Source organism: Jatropha curcas, chromosome 6, assembly GCF_041381405.1.
Source record: "Jatropha curcas cultivar XTBG-Jc1 chromosome 6, XTBG_Jcur_1.0, whole genome shotgun sequence".
Taxonomy (NCBI): domain Eukaryota; kingdom Viridiplantae; phylum Streptophyta; class Magnoliopsida; order Malpighiales; family Euphorbiaceae; genus Jatropha; species Jatropha curcas.
Window position 1 is genome coordinate 7,025,816 of NC_143156.1, and position 16,123 is coordinate 7,041,938.

Genomic DNA, 16,123 nt, shown 5'->3' on the forward strand with positions numbered 1-16,123 from the left:
CAAATTCAGAAAACTCGTGACACAAGTATGATAGACCATCTCTTATTCTTCAACATGAATACTCATCTTACAAGCCACAATAAAAACAATTGCAAATAGTGAATAGTGAAAATGTTGCAGCATCTAGGTCTATAGTAATCTAATGCCCATATTCCCATAAGGGAAAAAACTCAAAGAAAAAGTAACTCAAAATCTACAGTCAACAGCAGGTCAGTCGCCAGTGTCAGTGTTATGAAATTGCAAACTAGTAGGTTAAAGCACCCATATAAACAACAAATATGAGAACATAGAATAAGCAACAAGAATAGACTTAGGAAATTAATTATCCTCAATGACTAATTCCAAACATTGTAACGGCAAAATATACTTCCATAATCAATAGAAGTTCAACGCGACATTAACTAAATATAACATTATATTAGTGTTCATGCAAAAAGAAACCACAAGTCCAATCATACTTGTCCATCGCTCTTGTGGAACAGGTGCTCATCCTTTAACGATACTGCAATGCAAAGGAATGAATACAGAGAATGAGATCCAATCACAAGAATCAACTGTAGCTGAATCATGGATGCAAATTGATTACAACAATTGAAAAATACCTTGATGAAGCCAATTTCCTTGGCATTGCTGCGGAAGCACTGTCTGCAACACATGAGCCCATACTTCCGGATCAGCCCATGAGGATTTCCACACACACGACTAACATAACAAGAAAACAGAAATCAGACTGGATGATTCTACGTTAAATATTTCATCTTCTTAACCATACAAACACATTTAAAAACTTGAAGCAAGTCAAACAAATAATTTACTAAAATTATCAGACTTCATAAACTAAATTAAGTTCAAAGAATGGTCAAACATTAGCAGATAAATAAGACCAGATGATAAGAGGTTATGTATGAGAAGCTTACAATAATATCCTTTCACAGATATTGAATGGAGATAACAAAACCCTCCCTTCATACCATTTAGTCTAACTAGGCTCTTCAGAAAATTGCATCATAAGGTCTAAAAAGGTTTTGCATCAGAAAATTGAACTGTTTCGGTCTAAATTGAAGCAAAGAAATTCAACTTACAGGCTTAATCGTATTTAGATACAACTGCTTGCTATTATTTTCCCTCTTGGTCAGTCTCATTATCAACCCATAGGCTACACACACAGACATTATCAACCCATAGGCTTCACACACAGACATTATCGACCAATTATAGAATGATTATTCTAATTTATTACTATTACTCTATTAAAATTTTTAGATAATACTAAAACATATAAATCACCCCAGATTAAGCTCCAAAACATTATAAATAATACACAGCCAACAACTATTAAATCATATAACCATGGAAGGCATCAGATAAAAAGCAAACGCATGCATGGGAGGAAAAAAAAAAAACTTTAGAACCAATAATCCAAAACAAGCATTTGAAAGCATCACAAAAAGGATAAACCTGTGGAAGCCCCTCATCAATACAATCGTAGGAAATACAAAAACCAATACAAGTCTATAGTTTCTTTAATTTTCCTGGGAAACAAACAGATCTAGAAAAAGAAAAAGAAACGAAGAAGCAGATGGTTTTGTACCAGGCACGAGAACCAGGGCCGTAGTTCTTTGGGTGAGAATTCCAGACGTTTGAGTGCCCCATGACTACACTGCAAGAATCAGACGATGTAGAGCAGCTCCAGAATGCAAAGGTTGAATTGTCACTGAAAAGCGAAGTACTTATAGGAACGTCCAAAACCCTAGCATTCAACTTAGCCCGGGTCGGGTATACGAATGTGGAACGGGTAGACGCTATACCGGTAACTATTCACAGTCGTGATTGAATCACTAACGTTTGTTTGGGTAAAAAAATGTAAGAAGAGGTAAGATACGTTTTTTTTGACATGAGGTAAGTTACTTTTATTTTCTCCTATTTCGCTTAGAAAAGGGAGAAAATGAAGGGTATTTTTTTTTTACTATTGTGTTCCTATATTTAGGGCTACACATGACCGATTTCAATCCGATTCAACATGTTGAATTTAATTCAATGGATTTGAAAATATAATGGATTGTATTGAATAAGTTATATTTATGATTTACGAGTTTGATAATTTTAAATATACATTATAGTAGGCATTGCCTTTTAAATTATTGCTTTTCACTTTAATAATAAACTTGTTTTAAAATATTGCTATTGAAGACGTAATGTAATATCGTGTTATTAAGTATTTTTAATTTTATTGATTATTATTTCTTATTAGAAAATTTAATTTTTTATTATTGTTGCTTCTTATTATTATTAAAAATTTATTTTGAAATGTTGTTATTGTAATATATTTTTATTTATGAAATTACTATATAATTATATTTTTAAATATATTTAATTTTATTGATAATTCATCTTTAATAATTATATTTTATTTAAAATTAATTCTATTATTTATCATTTATTTATCGTACAAATTTAGGTTAAATTTGTAAATCAACCCAACTTATTTACTCACCGATCATACATTTGATACGTTAAATTGGATTAAAAAATTTAGTAGTTCTTGCACACTGATCGAGTAATTTAAATTGATAAATTTGATCCACATACAATCCTATTGATATTATGTCAAAATTATTCATTTTATCTTTTTTTTTTTTTTGAAAATATACTAATCTATTGCTAATATTTGTTTCCATTTATTTTTTCTTACGAACACTGAATTTTTACAAAAGACGTATTATGTTATTCAAATTACAAAATTACACCTATTAAATATTATAATTTATAAAATTATTTCCTTCAACGCTTCATCTTATAAATTAAATTTAATGAAATACTTATTTAATAATTAAAAATTATAAAAATCATTATTTGAAAAATTATACTAACAACACATAATATCAATACTTTACATAAAAAAAAGATAAAAATCTTATAAGTTATTTCTAGTGTAGGGAGAGGCATAATATGTGCAAAATTCATGAATTTAATGGTACAATAGGTCTCTTACAATGTCTAATCTCCCACAACCCACATGATTAAAATTGTAAATTTATGTAATTAGCCGTAATTTTTCCATACAATATTGGACCAAATTTCTTCGGATCCATCGCTGCCTGGCACAGTGGCCCGATCCAGTTGAAGTGTGTACATGTAGATATGGAACGCAAGACGACGCCGTTCCTAACCTCTTGGAGCTACCGCAGCTGAACATCATTTCAGAGATTGTTTCAATGGCGAACGAAGCTTCTGGGTCTTCTTCTTCTCTTCCTTTGGTAAGAGAAAAAATAAAATTATATATATATATATATATATATATGGAGATTAGGTTCTAATTTTCAGAAATATAAAGGTTTGCGAATAATTCATGTGTAGAAACGGGGATTTGAAGAGGAAGATGAGTTTATGATACTAGGTTCGGAGTCGGGTTGGGTCGAGGCTCGAACATCTTGCGATCATTTGGGTTCTTTATCATCCGATCTCTCTCACATTCCAACTCCTGATACTTCCTGCTACAGGTTATCTTTTGCTCTTCATCTTCTTATCTTGAAATTCGTTTGTTGTTTCTGGGTATTTACTTGAATTAGACATTATATTTGATTCGATAAGATTTTAGGGTTTAATTTAGTCTTTGTTTGTTTGAGGAAATAGAATAGAAATGAATTAGCTATTCTTAAGTTATTGTGCAATTTGCATTTTCTACAGAAGTGTTAACCTACATTTGTATAATTTATAAACTTAATTATTTAACCAAAGTTGATATAGCTATTTCAATGTATAGTAGCTGTACTTTGCCTAATGCCCTTAACAATGTTTCGTATAAATTAATTCCACAAAATTTTCTGGAATTTATGTAGACCTTCACGTTTTCATGCTTGGTATAAATGAATTTGTTCATTCCACTTCAAAGAACTAAATATTATGAAGGTCAACGTAGTGAAATCAAATTTCATCATTTGTAATTAGATTCTATATTTCTAGTTTAATTATATCGAACAAGGGTTAAAGGTCTAATCTTTTTGCTGCTAGGCTTTATTGGATTTGCAGAATATGATAGAACAGAAATGAAAATTACTATCCTTTACTTGTGCATGTTATTTTATGGTGTAGTTATTTTTCATTATAGTTATGTATCATGATCAATGAACTTCTATTCTGTATTTATGTTCTCGTATTTTTCTACATATGTCGTTTTATTAACCAAACAGAGTCCTGAATTTCTTTCTGGCGAATTAGATTCTATATTTTCAGATTCTATATTTTCGCTAATCCAAGGAGCAACTTATTTTCTCAGATGCCATCATCCGAATGAAAACTGGGTGTGCTTGTCATGCAAGGATGTACTTTGCAGTCGTTTTGTGAATAAACACATGCTACAACATTATCAGCAAATGAACCATTGTGTTGCTCTCAGCTATAGGTATTTATTGAAACTCTTTTCTTCTTTTGAAATTGATCTTTTTGTTTTGGATTTGCAGGTTCGAGTTTATTAACATATTAGTTATTTTAATTTTGAAAAACAGTGATCTTTCAGTTTGGTGTTTTGCCTGTGATGCATATCTAGACGCCCAAGTAATTGTGCAGCTGAGAACTGTGTATGAGACTGCTTACATCTTGAAATTTGGCGAGGCACCTCCATTTCGCACTGTTGAATACTCACAAGATAGTAAATCATCTAATAATTAGCTTCAATTGGCATGCCTCGCCTATGGCTAATTGCAGATGAAAGTTGTGGATATATCCAAACTCTCTCAGAAGAAAAAACTTTAACATATTACATTTGTGTTTTTCATTTTTTTTTTAACATTTTACTTTATTTTTAGGCTACTTTGTGGGTTGGAGAGGGAGAGGCCGAATTCGAATTGTTTTCATTTACTGAAAACTTGAATCCAAAATGTGAAAATAGAAGTTTTGCTGATAGCTTGATACAAGTGGGTACATGGTTGTTTTTGTTTGCGAGGGATTTGATTTGTCTTGTTTGCCTCTCAAACATCTATTGAAATATGCAAAAACTGTCCATAGTTGTAGTTATTTAAATGACAAAATTTGTTTTATTCCCATTGGATTTCATATTAATGAGAATAAAATCAACATTTTTTTCAAATCAAGCATGAAAACATGAAATTTTAGAAGAAACGGCTCAGATCGGCAATACCAGTTATTATAGTAGTTGTCTCTCCCAATCTATCCAAATACTAATATAAATATACTTTTGTAAATAACTAATATAAATATTATGCCACCAAAATAACTCTGATAACAGAGATGGTGTTTGAGCACAATTAAAACACTAAACGCTAGCATGGTTTGACAAGAACACACGAAAATTGTTTTCAATTCATCCAAACATTATCAGAAACTTCTATGCCAACTACCCTAACGGTAAATAAAACTAATGAAGAAGAGGGAAACATAATGACAATATTTTGTTTCTATTTGGCAACTGTATAGCATGCATTTCTTGATTCTCTGAAAGGTTTAAAAGATAATTCGTATAACTAGTGAAATCATAAGTTAGACCAATAAAATCAATCGTGTTTTCTATATTCATATACAAATAAACCAATAGATCATAACATGATTTTCTTTTTCCTATCCAATTTTTATTTTCTATGCATCACACGTGCTAATCTGCAGTAAAATTTGTTGTGGTTCCTTGAAGATCACATGCTCTTTGCTCACATTCTAGTTTGCCCCACCTTGCATCAACTCGTTCACAGGGAAATATCAGCTTGCCAAGGCTGTCAGAAATCACTCAAATGTTAACAAGACGATAAATAAATTTTGCTTCAGACAGTGAAACTGATAGCTGTCTTAAATATTAGAAATGCATGTATATGTATGTAAATTTCGGATGAAGTGGAGCAATCAAAGCATATAAACAAATCTAAATCTCTGTTAGATTCTATCATACGAAGATAATTGCCAAAAGAAAAAGGAACAATTAGGGGTCAGTAATTTAACCGTCCATTTCGATGATCAATTTGGATAAAAAGGGTAAAAGCAGCTCAACTTTTTTTGACCTAGTTATTGTGGTAAGTGAAACAAATTCTGATTCTGGTCCATGCTGTGTAAACCAAGTATAATTAACAACTTTAGGATTTGGTTAGATTACCATGAGCATCAACTACTTTAAACAATTACTTGGTTGTTCTCTATTTTGTAAAATAAAACCATAAAATTGAGCAATTAAAACCTAAAAGAATTACAATGCATCGGCAAAAAACTGCAGGCTTACCTTCTGTTAACTATGTTATGAACATGGCATAACCATAATGAGAATTCAGTATGAGATCCAGCTTGTACAGGATTCACTCTGTGAAACATGAAAATGAAGCCATAAGCAATGGAAATAGTATGGGGAACTTGATAACCTATTAATATTTAATAATAACTTCCACTTTACATTGTAAATTTGTGATGGAGAAAATGAACACAAAGAATTGTCCACTGTAGTGAAGTGCTGAGATAGAAGGAAATTTTCATATCTTTTCACATTGTATGATTCTAAACTTCCTAGAGAAGGAGAATTGTGAAACTTAGAACACTCATCTTATGGATCATGCAAATTCAAGTGCAATTCATTTAAAGATATCTCAGTGTGCAACTCAACTAACTGTAATCTCAAGCTAGTCAATGTTGCTTTGCTACTATAATTCTTTTTCTTCATTCTGCTTTATTAAGGGTAAAAATTTATAAGAGATCCAGAAAGTGGCTCCTAATATTTTATCTAAAGCGCAATAAGAATTTTCTTTCTTTCATGTGTGTGAGTGCCTTTGCTTTGCAGAAATAATACTTGGTTTGCATTCCATTTACCAACAATCCTCTGAAACAACAGATCCAATACGTAACTCAGCAAAAGGGAGGAATGTAGAAGAATAAAGCATACCTCAAAACTTCCTTAAAGTGGTCTGCACATTCCCTGCAAGGGTACATACGAGATAATATTGCCATCTGCACAATAAAGCAGTATAGCCTCTCTTAGTTAGTTGATCTTAATGGTTGGGATATCTAGTTTCAGTTCCCATTACTGATTGACCTATCAGCAAGTAGGTGCAACATAACAGAAAGCTTGATACTGCACACACCAAAGGTAAGAGAGTATCATACCAATTCTTTCACATCTTTCTTCTGTTGTCTGGTTGGATTTTCTGGATACTGGAACAGAACAAAATTGTTAAAAAAAACTATTATTGTATGATCAAGAATATAGTTAGTAGATTAAGAAAAAAAAATCCATGATTTAAGGGTCAAAGTTAGTTGCCATACTCTGAAAACCCGAAATTCTTAGAAAGAGACTTTGAGTTTGTAAATTGATATAGAGAATGAAGAAAAAGCTCAATGAAATTTTATTAGCTGGTTCTTTTTAGCCAATAGAAGAAAACAGGATAACGGCTTAAGTTCAAACGGTTGATTTTTTTCCCCCTTATAATATAGGAAAAACAATTTAATCAATTAATACAAGTCATCAATGATAATAACCTGAGCAGCAAGTGTGTGAAGGAAAGTCCAAGTAGCTCTTCCAAGCTCCTCTTTAGTCACAGGTCCAGTAGATTTTCCCTGAAGAAATGGATAATAAAAAAAGTTTAATCAAGCATAAAATTTTTATATAAAAATAAATATTATAATTAGTACCAAACACACTAAATGCCATTATACATCACCCTCTATCCACTTCATATCATTCAAAAATCATTTACTTAAGGACTAGAAACCAAAAAAAAAAAAAAAAAGACACCGTCACATCTAAAACTCTTTCTATTAGCTATTTTTCATCTTCGTTGTTGGTAGAAATGGTTAAAAAGAAGGAAAAGCAAAGGAGGAGAAATCAGATTATTATTATGTTTTTCTTTTCTATTGTCAAGTTACTGAAAATGTAATGCTCATTTTAATAAAACTATATAACAACAATAAATATATTGTGCTTTGACATTCTCTTTAATTAAGAAAAATAGAAAATATGAATTTGCTTAAGATTCACCATTCAGGAATTTTATCAAACAGGTTCTGAGCTTACTCTATCTATGCAATTTGAACCCTTAAAGAAAATGCAATGAAGTTTATTACTGAAACTCAAATTCTAATTCAGTGCATATTGAATGATTTTGCAACAAGAGATATCGAGTGAATCCACCTTATTGAGAATGTCTTTGGGTTGAAGAGGGGAAGTATCTGTGTTTGGCGGGTTTACTTTAGATGATGAGGAGGAGATGGAGAAGAGAGGGGTTTTGCTAGAGAGTGATTGGTGGGGAGATTGGCCTGTGAAATTGAAGAGATGGGTTTGGATACAATTTGAGAGTTTCTGTGAGGTTTGGAAGAGAGACTGCAACGGACTATCGGACATTTTTCTCTTGTGACGGAGAAAGATAGAGATTGGCGGGAAAAGAGAATGTACAGATATATGCTATTGCTTGTGATTATTTTATTTTAGGAATAAGGCTAAATTTGCTTTCTAATTTGTTAGTAATGCATGTTCAAAAATTAATTTTTTATATAATTTACTTTCTGAATTTGTACCAAAAAAAATAAAAAATACATTTTAAAAAAATAAATTTTAATATTTTTAATTAATAAAAATATTTAAAAAGTTTAAACTCAGGAAATAGAAAATTTATTTAAAAATACAATAATTATAAAAATAATCATTTAAAAAATCACAAGATGATAATAATATTGATTATATTGAATATTTGGTTTGATAAATATTTATTATTTATTATTTAATTTTTTTATTTTAATAAATATTTATTATTTTTTAATTATGTTTGATGTAAATCAATTTTTTTTTTTTTTTTAGAGAATAGACTTTTTATTTTTTTGTGTAAATTCAATGGCTAAATTGTATAGAAATTTAAGTTTTAGACAAATTATACATTGTTTTCGAGTTCCGGAGTCAAATTTAGTCTTATCCCTCTTATTTCATTGTGACAACGTTTTCTTTAATTTATTTTAAAATTTTCACACAACATAATAAGGTTTATAATTTTTTGTTCAAAAACTCTTGCGATCGAGATCGAAAATATTCGAATCTAAGATTATTTTAATTAACTTATATGTGAAAAGAATTTTAAAGTTAAATTATAAGTTACTGTTTTTAGATTTTCAAGTTAAACTAAATTATTTTATATATAAACTAAATTAAAGTAAATTGAAACTATACAATTCAATTAGGTTTTTAGAACAATTTTAGTTGATAAATCAATTTATTTAAATATAGTTACTATATTATTTTAAAATTATTTGTTATCTATTAATTTTTCATTTTTTAAAATTTCATTATTAAAATTATCCTATACATTATGTATATTTCTTTATCAGTTCCAATGTTTACATTTTACTCCGTCCCAGAATTATAATTCATTTTCTTTTTTAAATATCCCGAAATAATAGTCTCATTTACATTTTTTAAAATATTTTCATTTTCATTTTTCCACAATATCCTTATATAATAACTCATGTAAATAATTAATATTAATTGAATTTACTTAGATAATGGAGAAAAGTCTTAAAATAATTAATTTTGAAATCTTGATATACTAAACATTAATCCTAATTTAAAAGTTTCAATGAATTATTAATATACAATCTTTTAGAGCCTTTAGGGTATTGTACAAAAAATTGAAAAAAAATTATATTTAAACTAATTTAACTAATTTTTTAAAACTGTGTGAGAAATATTTAGAACTATATTTCGAAACAGATGAAGTATGATATTTTTAAATTCCATCAAATTCCAAATGAAATGATATTCTCAATAAAAAAATATTAATTTTTTAATTATTCAAATTGTTTGTTGTTTGTCTGTCTTCATTTTATGTGAAGCTTTTGACAATTTGTTTTTTTGACAAGTGTGCAATATATGTTTTGCAGATTTTGAATTTCTTCTTTTGAAATCAGCATAAACAATAAGTCGATGAATAATTTACTTAATTGGGATAGGTGGAAAAAAATCTAAAGAGTTTGTAAAATCCAACTATCTTATCAAACTCATCATTATTTTGTTAACATAATCCAACTATCTTAAGGAACCCAATTTGATTATCTTAATTAATACAAATTTAATTTCACCTTAAAAGCCCATTTGGAACATATAAATTCCACAAAATTTTGTAAAATTCATTTGAAAATATAAAATTTTGTGTTTGGAATGAAAAAAAAAATATAAATTTGAATTTTACGAATTGAATTCTATAGAATTGGATATACCTAACTCGAATTCTACTAAAATTGAATTCTACAAAATTGATCATTAAAGTGTTTATTGATAAAATTACCCTTCATTATAAACTCAACTATTTTTACTTTTTTTTTTCTTTTTGTTTATTTTTTTAATCCAATAGTGATGTTAGTTTATATTTTTATTTTTTTTAGAAAAATTTCAAGCCAGTAATGAAATTTATTTTTCTTTTTAAAGTCTAATAATAACGTTGATTAATATTACTGTGAAACTATAAAAACTGAGTATCAACAATTGTTTTCAAATATAATTTTTTTTTAAAAAAAAAAATCTAAAAATGGCTTTATTTATTAATTAATCAAATCGAAAGCCAATACATCAGAAATAAAAGATGGATGGTTAAACTCCCAATTCACTAAACCAAACAAAAAAAAAACAAATGCTCGAGCTAACGAATGAGCTACCTGGTTCGCTAGTTTTTTAACAAAAGACAAAAAATGATGAAAACTCATTTAAGAGAGTTTTACAATCACGAAGAATGGAACTAAAATAAGAAACGTAATGAGAAACACTTTGGTAAGGCTTGGACCAGTAGCTAACAAAACAAATGCTCGAGCTAACGAATGAGCTACTTGGTTTGCTAGTTTTTAACAAAAGACACAGAAAATGATGAAAACTCATTTAAGAGAGTTTTACAATCATGAAGAATGGAACTAAAATAAAAAATGTAATGAGAAACACTTCGAAAAGCTTGGACCAGTAGCTGACAATCCAACTTAATATCAATTCCCATTATCCAATCCCTCCTTTTTAACCAACTTAATGCTTCTCTACAATCCAAAGTTTCTGCAATCAAGGCATTAGCCATGGAACCCAAGGCTATCATCCCACCTCCCATACAAGCACCTGCATGATCTCTTAAGATCCAATCACACCCAGCAGACCCTGACTTTAACAGGAAAGCTGCATAAACATTTAAATTGAGTCTATTAGCGATAGAAGGGAATTGTTTCAACACAGTAGGTTGATGAACATGACCTCGCAACTGTAAAACTTGACCAGCCTGAGTTTTTATCCGCTCATGCCTAAATTGCATTGCCCTTTTTAAAACCACTACTTCACTAGGTGAACTGTGATGCCAAATCCTTTGGTTCCGTTGCCACCATAACTCCCAACCTATGTGAAAGATTATAGCTTCATCATCTAAAGAGCTTTTTTGAAACACCATTAAAAATCAATTAGCCACATTCTCCATAACACCCCACCATCCAATACAACTTCTCCTCCATACTGATTGAGCAAAATCATAGTTATATAAAGAATGAATGATAGATTCTGCCTCACGATCATAGGTGGGGCAAATGACATCAACCTTTATATGGCGAGCAGCCAGATTTGAACAAACATGAAGGACATTTGACATGGCACGCCAGATAAAATTAGAGATTTTTCTTAGAACATCCACTTTTCATAATTCACAGCCAAATATCCTGATTATTTTGAGCAGCAGCTAGTTGAGTGAACTTGAGAAAACGTTAATTGGCTCTTAACAGTGTATATCCCTTTAAATTCAAAAGACCATAGCCAAGAGTCATTATGGACCAAAACTGATAAATGAATTTTTAGAATGGCAACTGCCTCCTCCTCAAAATCCCATGCTTTCCTGCCATGCAGAAACAAATTAGAGACTTTAATATCTTTAATTCCAGAATTGTTACCTGATGAGACTTTGAACTGAGGAAGATTTGGAGCCCATGGGTTAGAAAAAATTGATATATCTTTACCGTCACCAACACAAAAAAGAAGACCCATTTTCAGCAGTGCTTGAGTAGCTAGAATACTGGACCAACTACAGCTTGGATTATTTCCTCTTCCTGCTGCTAAGAAACAAGTATCTCTAAAGTATCGAGCTTTATAAACCTTAGAAACAAAAGTGGAGGGATCATTAATAAAACACCAACTTTGCTAAGCTAGTAAAGCTAAGTTAAATTCTCGTATAGTTCGAAAACCATGACCCCCTTCTAATTTTGACTTTCACAAAGCCTTCACAACAAGCCAATGAACCCCAAAACTAGAATCTGTACCTCCCTGCCACCAAAAGTTTTTCATAGCCTTTTCTATTGTATCACAAATACCCATAGGTAACAAAAACTCGACATAAGATAGTTCGAGATAGCTTGAATAACTATCTTGATTAGCACCTCTTTCCCTGCTCGACTTAGTGACTTTCTCTTCCACCCATTTAAATGAGTTCAGATTTTATCAAGAACAAAATTAAATACCTCTTTGTTGTTATGACCCGCTCCCAGTAATTGATGAATAGTGCACTGATCTCTTTGAGCCGTATTGGGGCTAAAATAAATTTCTGATTTACTGTAATTTTCAAGCTATCCTGAAGCTTGTTGTTACAGTGTCAAACAATGCTTGATCATATAAGCTTCAACAGTGTTGGCTTTGAAGAAAAATAAGGCGTCATTGGCAAAAAATAGATGTGAGACCATAGGAGCCCCACGACCTATCCTACAGCCATGTAGTTGACCCCTTAACTGAAAGGAGGATAGAAGGGCCGAAAGAGCCTCAGCACACAATATGAAAAGGTAAGGTGACAATGGGTCATCTTGTTGTAATTTGTGCTCTGGCAACACTGGACCAAAACTATGACCATCATGGTAAAAACCATAGGAAATCAAAGTAACTACAACCATGATTCTTTCCACCCAAGCCTGACAAGAACCCATCTTTAACATCAAATCTTTCAAAACACCCCACTCAGCTCGATCATACGCCTTGCTCATATCCTTTTTTAACGACACATATCTTGTCTTTCCACTATTCTTCCTTTTGAGCGAGTGCATTAATCAAAAGCGATCATTATGTTATCTGTGATAAAATGACTTGGCACAAAGGCACTTTACAATTTCGAGACACCGTTGATAAACAAGCCTTCATACGGTTAGCTAATGCCTTATAAACAAACTTGTCAATAACATTGCATAAAGAAATTGGCCTTAAATCAGATACAAGTTCAGGGTCCTTTTTCGGAATTAAAACAACAGTAGTCTGATTATTCCCTGGTAGAGACTGACCCGAAATTCAAACAAGCAAGGCAAGCAGAACTAACCTCATCTTTAACAATATCCTAGTACTGTTGATAGAAAGGCGGATTAAACCCATCAGACCAAGGGCTTTATCTGAATGCATACTGAAGACAGCCTCTTGAATCTCGTCCATGGTAAAATCCTATTAAAGCCAATTATTCTGATCTTCAGTCACGCGACACTCCACAAAGTCCAGAATCGTATTACTATCACTTGGATCATAGGTAAACAACTCTGTAAAATAAGAAATAATAAGTTCTTGCAAACCTGAATCCCACCCAACCAAGGACCCATTGGAGTCTCGTAGGAAAGAAAAATTGTTCTTCTTTTTGTGATAAAAGGTTATTTGATGGAAGTAATTCGTATTCGATTTCCCATAAAGAAGTTTAGCGCGATGGCGCCAGTAGTCATCTTGTTGCTGAAGGAGTTCAATGTATGCCGCTTTTGCCACTCGATATAACTGAATTGAATTAGCATCCATTTTCAATTTATAACGAGATATTTGTTGACGACAAATTCACACTTATCTTTAAACTCTTGCTGCGTCTTCCTACCCATTCTTCCAAAAAGGCTCCACATCTTGCAATCTGATCCTTGATACCAAGACCCGCTCCTGACCTCCATGCCTTACGGATAGTCTGCTTAAAATTCAACTTATGAAGCCAGGAGTTTTCAAAGGGAACAGTAGGGCAGAATACCAAATAACAGTGATGCTAATATTTAAGAAAATGGCCGAGTGATCACTATTAATAGTATCAATATTATAGAAAGTAGCATAAAGAAAAGTTTACTGCCAGCCTGTTGAAGCCAGCGCTCGGTCTATTCTTTCACAAACCCACTCGTTAGAACCCCTTCCTCTCTCCTATGTAAAACAATTACATTGCTACCTAACATCAATGAGCCCATATCTTTCCACAGTAGACCGAAAGCCATTAATGAGCCAATAAGGCTGAGGGATACGACCTTACTTCTCCCGATGCAAAAGCATGTCGTTAAAGTCTTCAACCATTATCCAAGGGAGGGGAGACTTGTCCTTTAACGAAATCATTAAGTTCCAAGACGCTGGCCTTAAAGAACACTCAGGATAACCATAGAACCCACTGAAATGATAAGGAGGAACACCTTCGACAGATATTTTAACATTAATATCGTTAGAACTATAGCCAAGAAATGAGCAGTTTGACCTATCCTTCCATAGTAGCGCAAGCCCTCCGCCATGACCTGTTGGACTTATCACAAACACACCTTCAAAGCCCAACACCCTCTTAACTTGATTCACTCTATCCCATCCAAACATTGTCTCTATGAGGAACACAAATTTAGGTTTCTTAATGGACACAAAGTCCTTCAATTCTTGAATTGTACGTGGGTTCCCAAGTCGACGACAATTCCAACTTAGAAAACTCATTAGGCTGGGCAAGCCTGGGAACCAGAACCCACCTGAAACGCATTTTTTGAACCAGATTCATCAGTTAAAAAATTTACTGGACTAGGGTTGAGATCTTGCCGACGTTGTTTAGCATCATAAATGACCACATTATCATGAATCTCATTAAAAGAAGCAAAATCCACCTCAGATTCCCTTCCCATACACAACCATGAGATTTTTTCTCAAATCCGTCATAGTATCCCCATGTAAGAAACTAGCTTCCTGATTTACCAATGGTTGACTACAATTAGTTTCCTTATGTTGTTGGAGATCAACCTCCATATGACTTTCTTTATTCTAACCTGTCACGTCAGCAGTACCCATTGTCTGTTTTAGAATCCATCTCTCACCCAACTGCGCCACCTTCGTCCCATCCACTCTCAACCATGGACCGAAAGCAAACTGCTCCTTGGTTATTGAAGGATAATCAAATAGCTTCACACATAAACGATCTGATTGACCCAACATTCCACAGAAGAAACAAAAAGTTGGCAAGCACTCATATTTGAATGTAACCCAAGCCTAGTCATCACCTGATTTCTTAACTTGTGACCTCCACTAAAGTTGCTTTCTAATGTCAAGGCAGACCTTGATTCTTATATAATCACATCATATGCCATTAAAGTTCCTTGGATCAGCTTCAACATATTGGCCAATTGAATTACCAATGTTCTTAGCAACACGTTCAGATAGGAAACCAAATGGTAAATCGTGCACCTGGATCCAAAAGTCCACCATCGTCAATTCAACCTGTCTAGGATTCTCACCATCCTTAAGTGGGTGGAGAATAAGGAGATTTTGAGAGAAGCTCCAAGGACCACCTTTTAGTACCTTATCATGATTTATCTTATGGAAAAACTGGATCATGAAAGCATTGTTTCCCAACTCCATATAAGCTAATCCTTTCACCGGCCTCCATACCATCGCCATAGTATTCTTGAACGCCTGAAAATTAATCGACCTCTCCATTAACACACGACCAACAATACACCATTGCCGCTCATCTGTAGCAACCTCTTCTTATTCCTTCTTCGCACCTTTAGTCACTACAACCCTATTTTGATTTTCTTGTAACGAAAGATTGGAATAAAAGTCCTTCAAACTGGGACCTTGACTTGGAGAACTCATATTGAAATCTCACAGGAAGCAAGAAAGAAAAAAAAAAAAAAACGAAATAAGTTTGAAACTTGTCATATGAACAAGAGAAAACTAGGAGCTCGTCATAAAAACGAGAATCTAACTCCTAATTATTGACTCCACTTTTATGTTATCTCTGCTAAACCCAATAAATACTGTCTAAACGATTATTTAATCAAATCAAGCATTATTTTGTTTATAATTAGGTGATTCATGTTTAATTCTTTGTTTTCAAATGCAATTAAAAACAATAATAACGTTCTTAATATTTTTTTTTTTTGGTTTTCAAATTAATTACTT

General features: G+C 32.1%; 3 protein-coding genes across 3 annotated transcripts; 1 reads left to right on the top strand and 2 right to left on the bottom strand.

Moving 5' to 3' along the window:
• Nucleotides 1-292: 292 nt before the first annotated feature.
• On the bottom strand, nucleotides 293-1,752 carry LOC105650763 (small ribosomal subunit protein uS14z/uS14y/uS14x). The gene is made up of 3 exons (XM_012237711.4): nucleotides 1,592-1,752; nucleotides 603-702; nucleotides 293-502 (listed from the first exon to the last, which is right to left on the bottom strand). The coding sequence occupies exons 1-3, from the start codon at nucleotides 1,651-1,653 to the stop codon at nucleotides 494-496; spliced, it is 171 nt and encodes a 56-aa protein (XP_012093101.1). The 5' UTR covers nucleotides 1,654-1,752; the 3' UTR covers nucleotides 293-493.
• A 1,323-nt stretch (nucleotides 1,753-3,075) lies between these two features.
• Nucleotides 3,076-4,913, top strand: LOC105650762 (histone deacetylase-like protein). Its single transcript, XM_012237710.4, has 4 exons — nucleotides 3,076-3,257; nucleotides 3,358-3,500; nucleotides 4,277-4,402; nucleotides 4,506-4,913. Exons 1-4 carry the CDS (start codon nucleotides 3,216-3,218, stop codon nucleotides 4,666-4,668), a joined length of 474 nt encoding a protein of 157 aa, XP_012093100.1. The 5' UTR covers nucleotides 3,076-3,215; the 3' UTR covers nucleotides 4,669-4,913.
• Nucleotides 4,914-5,477: 564 nt separating this feature from the next.
• Nucleotides 5,478-8,389, bottom strand: ERV1 (Erv1/Alr family protein). The gene is made up of 6 exons (XM_012237709.4): nucleotides 8,117-8,389; nucleotides 7,465-7,542; nucleotides 7,093-7,140; nucleotides 6,872-6,936; nucleotides 6,221-6,298; nucleotides 5,478-5,723 (listed from the first exon to the last, which is right to left on the bottom strand). Exons 1-6 carry the CDS (start codon nucleotides 8,324-8,326, stop codon nucleotides 5,609-5,611), a joined length of 594 nt encoding a protein of 197 aa, XP_012093099.1. The 5' UTR covers nucleotides 8,327-8,389; the 3' UTR covers nucleotides 5,478-5,608.
• Nucleotides 8,390-16,123: the final 7,734 nt, after the last annotated feature.